The sequence below is a fragment of the Enoplosus armatus genome, chromosome 1 (assembly GCF_043641665.1).
Source record: "Enoplosus armatus isolate fEnoArm2 chromosome 1, fEnoArm2.hap1, whole genome shotgun sequence".
Taxonomy (NCBI): Eukaryota; Metazoa; Chordata; class Actinopteri; order Centrarchiformes; family Enoplosidae; genus Enoplosus; species Enoplosus armatus.
Window position 1 is genome coordinate 20,319,385 of NC_092180.1, and position 10,799 is coordinate 20,330,183.

The following is a 10,799-nucleotide window of genomic DNA, read 5'->3' on the forward strand; positions in this document are numbered from 1 at the left end:
GAGGTGGAAAAAAAACCTTGTAAACCATCTGTAAGGTTTTAGCTTCAAGTCTTGAGGGCTTCAAGGGCTGTGTGCTCATTTCCTGCATGGATGCTGTGCGCCACCTGTCTTTCAGCTTGATGTAGTACACCCTCATAGTCCTGTGCAATTCTCGAACCACAGAAGAAGACACTAGGGGCTTATATCTATGATCATACAAAAAAGGGCAACATTTGCTAAATATGCTTACACTGTACATTTTACATTACAAGACATTTCATGGGGGAGCCACTGTTGAATATGAAATATACAGATCTCAAAGTCGGGGTAAGACATGTAAGTGTAAGCTGTGTAAAACATGACTGGATGTGGCAGTATGCAGGTAAGTTGTTAATGCCTCTGTCTTTGTTCATATTCTCTCATTATTGCCTTTTCATTTTCTGTGTTCTTTTTGTTTTTCTGTCAGGTGATGGTGACCAACGTGACGTCCCTGCTGAAGACGGTCAAGGCTGTAGAGGACGAGGCCACTCGGGGCACCAGAGCGCTGGAGGCCACCATCGAGTGTATCAAACAGGAGATGTCGGTGAGGATGGGTGGAGGGCATGTGCATGGATGGATGCTGGACAACAGTAATGCAGTATCACCAGTAGCACAAGGATTACGACTGATTGATGCTGAATGATGTCTTTGATGATTCAGGAATAATATTTTGGCTTAGCGCCTTAGCCTTAGCACCGATCCGATCATAAAAACGTTAAAATGACAGACAGCAAACACTGGAGATATGTGTTTTAACAGTCTGCCAATCAACTTTGAATACTACCTGTCAAATGACACCCACTTTGTCGTCCCCAGCTGTTTCAATCCAAGGATGCTCCCAACAAGACGACCACACCTGAGGAGTTCATTCGCATGACTAAGGGCATCACCATGGCAACTGCTAAAGCAGTGGCTGCAGGGAACTCTGCTCGGCAGGAGGACATCATCCATACAGCCAACCTCAGCCGCAAGGCTATTTCAGACATGCTCACCACCTGCAAGGTTCGTTTTTTACCCTGCCAATAGGAGAGGTCATACATGTATAATGTCCTACATGGTGTCTAAAATATATATATATATATATATATAAAAAAGGACAAGTTTAACATTCGATATGTTGCTGTCTTTCAGCAAGCGGCCTACCATCCAGAGGTCAGTGAGGAGGTGAAGAACAGAGCACTGATGTTCGGATCAGAGTGTACAACCGGATACATCGATCTGCTGGAACAAGTGCTGTTGGTAGGTTGAACATTGTGTTAGTAAGTATCTTCAGAGAGAGAGAGAGAGAGAGCTTTTTTGCTAGAATTCACAAGTAAGATGATGAATGTTAATGTCCTATAACAATTTTAGATGTATTATTTATGCTCTCATAAATACATCAGACCATTAACGTCTTAGTCTCCACATTTTTTTCAAATTAATTTCATTTCATTTTTTTTATCCGATTGTTCCAACACCTCTTTAAAAACTGTATGAGGCTCGCAGTGAAATATTCAAACCCAAGATGCCATATTGTTTTATTCCTCTTTTGGGACATCAAGTTTAGTGCTTTGGAATGATGCTTGACCATACTTAGTTTGTAAGGTTGGAGACAAGTGTGGGTCTAATAGATTTTTAGGGGTTAATGAAAATGCAATATAATTTTTTTTTTTTTGTTCGATGTGTGTGTATGCGTGTTTTTGTGTGTATAGGTCCTGCAGAAGCCCACTGGAGAGCAGAAGCAGCAGCTGGCAGCTTGCTCTAAACGAGTGGCAGGAGCTGTCACAGAGCTCATCCAGACTGCAGAGGCCATGAAAGGTAATGGCTCGCACACACACATTACCACACTTTACACACTGACTCTTTTTACAGTGTTATATGTGGTGGACTCAAATCTACATCAGTAAGTGATGTAAGAACTTTTATTTATTTACTAATGAAGCTTCCATTGTTTACAATCCCCAGTCGGAGGCTACTACATCTATAACAGAATACATTTTTTAAATCTCCCAAGTAACAGAAATAGAACCATCCTTTAAACAAAGTTTTGGTAATATTCCTGTCCTCCTTCTCTTGCTACAGATGGAGGTAAGTTAGCATTGTTTTCTGTACTGTGACTTACTTCACCAGTTGTGAGCTGTTCAACACCTCCTCTCCTCGGCGCTAACATTGATTCATTTCATCTCATTTTGAAATCAGCTGCTCGCAGGCTTCTCAAGTGCATAGACTCACCGCGCTTTGTTTTACATGCCATCTCATTTTAAATAAATCACTCCATCTTCATTGCAGTGAATGGCAGTTTGTGGCCTCCATCAGATATGCATGGGATGCAGTATTTTTTTTTCACAGTGTTGTTGTTGTGAGGCATGATCTTTTGACACACCACTTTGTGAAGTATTTTCTGAAATCCTACTTTCGTATTTAAATGTTAATCTTAATTGCGTGTGTGCATGCGCGCCTCAGGTTCAGAGTGGGTGGACCCCGAGGATCCAACAGTGATTGCAGAAACGGAGCTGCTCGGAGCAGCAGCGTCCATCGAAGCGGCAGCTAAGAAGCTGGAGCAGCTCAAACCCCGAGCCAAGCCCAAGGTGGGTGACTGCATGACTGTTAACTCTGTGGGACTTTGTCAGTGTATGGAGACATGACTTCACAACAGTGTTGTTCCTAGAAGAGTTGCAGAGCTGTAGAAAAGAAGATGGTTTTGCATTATGTAAAGCTTTAATGCTACAACGCCATAACATAACATAGAGGCTTTTCTAACTAAAGAAGAAAATGTTGTTTTCATTTTGAAACAGTATATCACAGGAGGTTAACACTCATAAAACACAAGTTTTCATTACAATGGTAATATAAATGTATAGATGGTAGGCAGTGGTGGAAGAAGTAATCAGGTCCTTTAGTAAAAGTAGAAATACCACAATGTAGAAACACTCACAAGTGAAAGTCACGCATTCAAAATGTTACACAAGTACAAATGTATTATTAACGAAAATATACTTAAAATATAAAAAGTAAAAGTTTTGCAAGATGGCCTTCTGTTATATTATTACGTATTTCATGAGTATAATAATAATAATGATGCATTGGCCTAATTTTAACTGCTTTATATACTGTTGGTTAGTTTGTTTCCAGTGGTGCAAGAAGTACTCAGATCCTTTACCAAAGTAAATGTACCAATACAACAATGTAAAAAATACTCCAGTACAAGTGTAAGTCCCACATTCAAAAGTGAAAATACATAACTATTATCAGCAAAAGTATCTGTGAAAGTATCAAAAGTGAAGGTACTTGGCCCCTATGACAAATGACAAATGATCAGATATTGAGTCCGATCCCCTCCAAAGGCTCACAAGATAAATCTGAGGGGTTACTGATGATTACTGGGATTTTACATCTTTGGGCCTTGAACAGTTATTTAAGTGAAACCATGTGAGACGTTTAGAGTACAACTGTTAACAATTCATAGACATCTAAACGAAGGGTGGTTAATATATGTTTTCTTTATCTAAAATCTTAATTTGAAAAGTAACTACTAACTACAGCTGCTACAATATTTCTCTCTGAAATGTAGTGGAGTAGAAGTATGAAGTAACTTTAGTAAAATATAGATATTGTGTACCATAATAGTGGTTTAAATCATAATGTCCGTCAGAGTTTTGGTGCCTTTTAGATTATTTTGATCAGATGTCTTTGGACTGCACAGTACACAATGCTGTACATGACACTTTTCCTTTCCATAGCAATGCCTTGGAGCATGACTCTGTTCACTGTTGTTTCTTGTGGCGTATATCTAAGTTTTAGTGTTAATGTCGGGAGTTCACAGTAACAAAATGACACGTTTTGTTTTTCGACATTCACAGAAAGGGTGCTCTGTGTCTTGTGCCGTCTCCTCCCTGTTTACATATTCCCATCAGCTTTTCTTTGACCTCGATTTATGGTCAAACTTAACCAGTCTCTTAATTTGAGCTTCCCATAACCCATTTCAGGATCTCCCATTTTACCCAGTTTATTGGTTATCCATGCCCATCAAAGATTTACTTTTTGAGTTTTATCTCTGAAGCTGAAACACTCCTCATTGCTGAGTTGAAATCTCACTTCCTCCACATTATATTATCTTCAGCCATATCCCCTTCTACCACCCATCCATCCATCCATCCATCTATCCATCTGTGGTAGTTCTAGCTAAAGCCTGTCCCAGTATATATCCTCTGGCTCCCAGTTAACCCCTCCCCTCCCTCCCTCCCTGCCTGCCCCCACCACCGGAGGCCTTCTCTGCAGGGCTCTGTCTGATATGTTTGATATATTAGGTTGTTATTCAGTCCCAACTATATATCAAACATATTCCTACAGTGTCCCGCTCTGTCTACAGACTTGTGGTATGAATGTGTTTGTCCGTGTGTGTGTACGTGTGTGTGTATGTGTTTAAACAGGCAGACTTGAGTATGATTGAATGTGTAACACTGACAGATAATCTTTGTGCAGTCTTCTTTCTTCTTTGTTTGCATACAGCAGTTTAATACATACAGTTTAAAAGGTGCTTTGTTTCTGGCTGTGTGAAGCTTTTGGAAGTCGTCTTTTGTTTCAGTATTGATGGCAAAATGATTAATCAAATGTAACTTTTTCCACCCCAAAGTCCCGTTAAAAAAAAATCAACGCAAAAATCTACACTTACTGACTACTACTCACTACTGACTTGTAGACAAACACTGTAGATTGAGTTGACCAGGGTCACATTTAGGATGATTTACTTTAAATCCTGGTGGTACTGTAGGTAACAAACTTTAGCCTTGTGACAGACGTCATCCTGTCTGACTGATTGGTCTCCTTCCCCCTCAGCAAGCGGACGAGACGCTGAACTTCGAGGAGCAGATTCTGGAGGCAGCCAAGTCCATCGCTGCAGCCACCAGCGCTTTGGTCAAATCTGCCTCAGCTGCTCAGAGAGAGCTGGTGGCTCAGGGCAAAGTGGGCCTCATCCCCGCCAATGCTGTGGACGATGGCCAATGGTCGCAGGGGCTCATCTCTGCCGTAAGTGTGTAGTGGAGGGTCGTTTTTATGCAGCTTATCTGAGGCACAATTTTGCCAACAAAATAACTTATGTTTTCTTTCACTGCTTTTCTCCTCTAGGCACGTATGGTGGCAGCAGCAACCAGCAACCTGTGTGAGGCAGCCAACGCCTCTGTGCAGGGCCATGCAAGCGAGGAGAAGCTCATCTCTTCAGCCAAACAGGTGGCGGCCTCCACTGCCCAGCTGCTGGTGGCCTGTAAGGTGAAGGCTGACCAGGACTCTGAGGCCATGAGGAGACTACAGGTACAGCACGGACACACTCCAAACAAGATGCCGCACTTTGGTCAACTGTTTTAACATTTAGTTCTCATGACATGGAGCAGGGCAGTGTTCGTGTTTACTCCAGCGTTTACAGGGCTTAATATTTAATATAGTAATAATGTGTTCTCCGCTGTTCTCAACTGATCTCTTCCTCTAATAGATTGCTGGGAATGCAGTAAAAAAGGCATCAGACAACTTGGTGCGGGCAGCTCAGAAAGCGGCATTTGACAAAGCAGATGACCACAACGTGGTGGTCAAGACGAAGTTTGTGGGTGGAATAGCACAGGTGAGACATTCAGCATTAAATATTATGACAAGCTTCTGTTGCCTAAACAGGAAATCCTTCCAACCTTTTTTCAGTTATTACTGATGTATTATCAGATGTAATGTCAGGGAGGTAAAAGTCAATTCCAATCCTAGTAAACAACCAAATTTACAATCTACAGCAGCTTGTATGTTCCAGCCCTGGTGACCAGTTTTTATCATTGTAAATTCGTTTTTTGTTTTGATTTTTTCACAATGAACATTTGGATTTATTAGCACTAGATTACTCACTTCCAAACATCCAAAGCTTTAACACCAAGAAATACCGTCTGTCCTTAGTTTCCCTTTATTGTCACATTCTTAAATTGTATTTGCTGTGCTGTCACACACCGCTGTGCACTGACATTTGGCAGCATTGATTTAATGCCTCTAAAAAATGTAGACCCTCAGCTTCTTGATAAATCCATACCTCCACTTCTCTTTTTACGTTCTCAGTTCTCAGAAATTATGTTTTTCTCCTTCGTCCAGATACTGTGTTTGTAACTTTAGAAATGTGACAAGTGTAGTACACTTGCACACACACACAAAGAAACACACATCAACCATAGAGGAAGCATTGAGAGATGGCAAACAGATTGTTCATTTGTTAATATTGACTATAAGCTAACCAAAAGTGGACAGAATTCTACATATTTGTATTGAGCTGCCATCTCCGAATATGTTTTTAAGCCAGAAAACAAAAACATTCAGAGTAGAGTCTAATAGTTAAAATGTTAGATGCTTTACATTCAAGTGTGTTTTTTCCTTTGTCTAGATCATTGCAGCCCAGGAGGAGATGCTGAGGAAGGAGAGAGAGCTGGAAGAAGCCAGGAAGAAACTGGCTCAGATCCGGCAGCAGCAGTACAAGTTCCTGCCCAGCGAACTACGAGAGGACGACAACTAGCTATTGAAACTCGCCGTCACTGCTGCGTATGCTTGAAGCAGTGTGAAGAGCACACCTGTGTTAATGGCACACTGGAACAGGTATGTGGCCCACAGCGACTTCAGATATGTTGTAAGAAACCAGTAATGCCCACGTCTGCAGTGAACACCGTTGGCCACATGATACGGAAAAAGATCTTAAACTCAACTACTAGCAAGTTTGAAATACTACTGCGTGGAACTGACTACTTCCTGAAATCAACGTAAAGATTGTGATTCAACTGAAGAACTGCTTTTTGTCCTCATGTACAGCATAACTACTTTGACCGGTGTAATCTCAACCAGAATGTGACATGCCTTGGGACAAACAGCACAGCTCATACGCTCTTATGTTTGCGCCTAAGCTCTTTTTTTGTTGTTGTTTGTTTTACAGTTTGCAGCTCTAGTTCATACACTTTTAAGATAAACTTGATTGTATTGCTGTTCATGTGATATAGACGTTTAACTGCAGCGTCACTCAGAGAGCAAAAAGACTTCAGCTCGGTACTCTGATATTGTATGAATGTTGGCCTTTAAGCTCCAATTTGGCACCTTGATGTGTGTTTAAATCATGTGATGTGTCTCGACTTTACTTCAGTGGTCATTAACCCTAATATGAATGAAGGTATGATTTTGCATATTGGTGTTTCTTGGACTGTACTGTAAATTTCAATAATGGACAGCAGTTTTTTGGGAATCTTCCTTTGAAGTAGACAGTGATACAAGTGTCTTTGCTCACTTTCTTGTCATTTTTTTTAATGCTGATATTGATGGGCGCTACGTGCAAAAAGTCTGTTTACGATGCAACAAATTCTACATGTTTGTCTGAGCCTTCGAATATGGAAGTAGAATGTTTTACATTATGTTACCATGAGAATGCTTTTCTACAGAAGACAGATTACCACAGAAGGAATATTTATTACTCCACAGAGTATTTTTAGCAGAGAGGGGTCTTTCAGACGCAGAAATAGTCTCACTTAGTTACCACCACTAGCAGAGCAGATCGGATATCTTCCCAAATCCTTCAAACATCTTTTCTTTTTTAGTGCTCATCATTTCCGGTATTAACGGTATAAACAGAATTTGATCATGATGCAATAATATGGATGGTGCTTTAGGGGGCAGTATTGGTTTCCTTTACGCCATGCAAACTTAAAGTAATAAATATAGGAGATGATATCGTGCAGAATATGTGGTTAGAATAACCAGGCAGGTTGATTGGCTACAACAACATCATGCAAATTAAAAACACCTATAAATACCTCAGACCTCTTGAATCAATTGAATGCCGTGCAGTGCCGTTTCTGTGCTTTGTCTGATGGTTACTACTCCCTGCAGATTTACTTCCTATCCCACGGTTAGTGAGTGATTATTAGTCCCTTTTCCAGCAATACTCAACCCCTGCCAGGGATTTGATTTGAGTCAATTCACCTCCAATTCTGTAAATTGAGAAAGCAGCAAAATTCAAAACCTGAAAATAACCTCGCAACATGCTAATTGTAACGAATAAAACCAAAAGAATCAAGGTCAAAGTACGTGAAGTGACTGCAACGCTAATCACTGCAGTTAATCCCCTTTTTTGTTCATCAGCCTCTGAATTTAAGGGTGCTCCGTGCGACTTCACTGAATTATACCACTTATACCGCTGCAATAGAGGAACCTTTTTTGTTTACCGAGTTTGATTGTAGTGTGTTTGGTTCCTTGTCTTACTATATGGGCTGTGTTTCAATATTAAACTACAGTATGTTTGTAAGATTAGGTCCTGCTGTGAAAATGCATGGCTTTGTGCTTCAGATGCGTCTCTTTTTATTGTTTATACAGCAACAAGAGTTCAACTTTTAAGGGTGCACTGAGTGATTCTGACCTCCTCATACAGACAGTATAGCAAATAACTAAAGACAGACCATCACTTTTCATTTTTTTAACAGTTGGGTCTGAATTCAAAGGTGTTTTCTGACGTATTTTCTGTGTGAGCGTAGGAAGAAGGGGTGGGGGGGTCCACTGCTCATCAGTCAAGTCTGTAGTGTTATTATTAGTGCCTTAGTCCGTAGCCCATACAGTGTCTGGTCTGCTTGAGTGACAACTTCACCTCATCGGTCAGTAGAAGGTGCTGGACAAGCAATTTTTTGGGGGAATGTGGGTTCATGTCCGTGGGGTTTTCTGACATTTGTTGTCCCACTTGTTAATGTACTGTTTCCTCTTAAATCCTGAACCAACTGCATCCCCTCTATCTGTCTCTTTTACTCACTCTGCCACATCTAAGGTCTTTTGGGGATGACCGAGGAACTGTCTGCCAGTCAAAAAAATGTGTTGCTGTTTTAAAATGTACCATCAGTGTGTATATATATATATATATATATATATATATATATAAACACATTTTTGTACTGCATTCCATGGGCATGTACCACAGTGCTTGTACACTACGACAGGCTGCAGATTTTGGTCTGTCAACTGCTTTATTGTATGTTATGAAGTCACTGAAATTTTATGGATGGGCTTTTTCTTTTCTTTCTTGTGCTTTTTAAGCCTCTCTGAAAGATAAATGTGATAAGAACATTTCGATATATATCTGTCACCATTAAGATGTCGTGACGCATTTCAATGATGTGGAGTAATTGAAGTGTTCTGTATGTTTTTTCGTCCCTTAACAGAAATAAAAATTATGAAGTTACCACAGTAAAGCTGGGTGATAACATACAATATAGAAGATATTTATCTGGCCTCAATAAAACTATTTTTTGTATTCACTGAAAATAAAGCATTTCAATGTAACTTTGTGTGTCAAGTCTCATTTTGTGGTTATTTCCTTCGCGGAGCAAAGACAGAAATGTGTGTGCATTTTACACTGGTCATTATTTACCATCATATCCTCACTTTCTGGTTTATGAACACACATTTTTCTCACATTTGAGACCTGCATTAGTAAAGAAGGTGCTGCCTTCTGCTTCTCTTCCACTCTCAAGCTCATGAACGTAAACCGCCACAAAGTTCATTGGTCAAATGCTCATTTCTGACAGCGAAATTTAGGGAGAGACAACACAACTCCGAAAATGTTTTATCGCACAAAATTAACTATCTGCTTAGTTTCGTGTGAATATCTCCCACGTAAATTAGAACTTGGAAATATCTTTAGTCCCCCCCCATTATAAAAATTTGCCAAAGCTGCATCCAACCTGGTTTGAAGACAATTTCTGAAATGAACTTGAGCATTGGAAAAAAAGTAAATAAAGCACATAAATTAATCAATAGTTGCTCTCTAGACATCTCACCCCATCTTCGCATTCCAAATCTGCTGGCTGATTCCAGTATGTTCAGACTCAATATACTTACATTTGACTGAAAAATAAAGAACTACTTACTTTGGGGGATATAAATATATACACATATACACCAGTGTTAAATAAAGGACTTTAGACTGAGGCAAAGTAAGAAAATAATAATAATAACAATAATAATAATATTTGGTCAAAGACTCAAAGATGAACAAGATAATACTACTCAATACCAACTTTCGACACTTGGCAGTTTTCAGTCCACAAACACATTTTGGTTGGTACTCAAAATGTGTTGAGGATCAATACCCAGACCTATAAGAACTGAGTTCTCCACCACAATTGTATTCCTGGCAGTGTGGAGCTGAACAACAGCATTAAGACCTTTATGTTGGGAAATAAAATGTACAGAAAGTAAAATGTAACAGTTGGCTGCATAAATAAAATATGTCTGCCTGTAAATTCCTCACGGTGTCTCATCAGCGGTAGGCTACTGACAGACAGCAGAACCAGGCACCACAAGTTCTCCCGTCCCAGTGAATAACAGAGAGGTTATTCTGGCAAGCGAACAAGGTCTCTTTAAGTGTCTGTGACAGTTTAGAGTAAGGACAAGATGGTATTTCTGAGTCAGCACTAAACCTGAAGCTATATTGAGTCGGTGCTATGAACTGAGGCCCGTGCTAAATTTGTCCAGCACTAAAATTTGAGGCGGCGATGTCAATTACACAGGCACAGCTGCTCCCCGCACTGCTAATAAGCCTGGAATCCTCTTTCTGACTTATTCCCTTAAAGTTAGTTATTTGGGCTACTATGGTGCACGCTTTTCCAAGTGGCAGAAATCTAAATCTCAGTGACTCTTTAACATTTTCAAGCTCATATTGGATCTGACTTTTAACAAGAGGCCCAGTTACACTGACTTGGCTGAGGGGGCATTGAATTTAATGTGGACAAGCAGCTGATAGAAGACGGCTCATACAT

At 40.2% G+C, this 10,799-nt stretch overlaps 1 protein-coding gene across 1 annotated transcript in view; it reads left to right on the forward strand.

Moving 5' to 3' along the window:
* tln2a (talin 2a) overlaps positions 1 to 6,529 on the forward strand; it is a 46,429-nt gene extending 39,900 nt beyond the window's left edge. The window contains exons 48-56 of the mRNA XM_070911229.1: positions 446 to 562; positions 835 to 1,020; positions 1,150 to 1,257; positions 1,710 to 1,815; positions 2,461 to 2,585; positions 4,834 to 5,022; positions 5,122 to 5,304; positions 5,483 to 5,608; positions 6,401 to 6,529. Of these exons, the coding sequence (XP_070767330.1) occupies positions 446 to 562; positions 835 to 1,020; positions 1,150 to 1,257; positions 1,710 to 1,815; positions 2,461 to 2,585; positions 4,834 to 5,022; positions 5,122 to 5,304; positions 5,483 to 5,608; positions 6,401 to 6,529 (1,269 nt within the window). The remainder of the gene's footprint in view (positions 1 to 445; positions 563 to 834; positions 1,021 to 1,149; positions 1,258 to 1,709; positions 1,816 to 2,460; positions 2,586 to 4,833; positions 5,023 to 5,121; positions 5,305 to 5,482; positions 5,609 to 6,400) is intronic.
* The last annotated feature ends 4,270 nt before the right edge of the window (positions 6,530 to 10,799 follow it).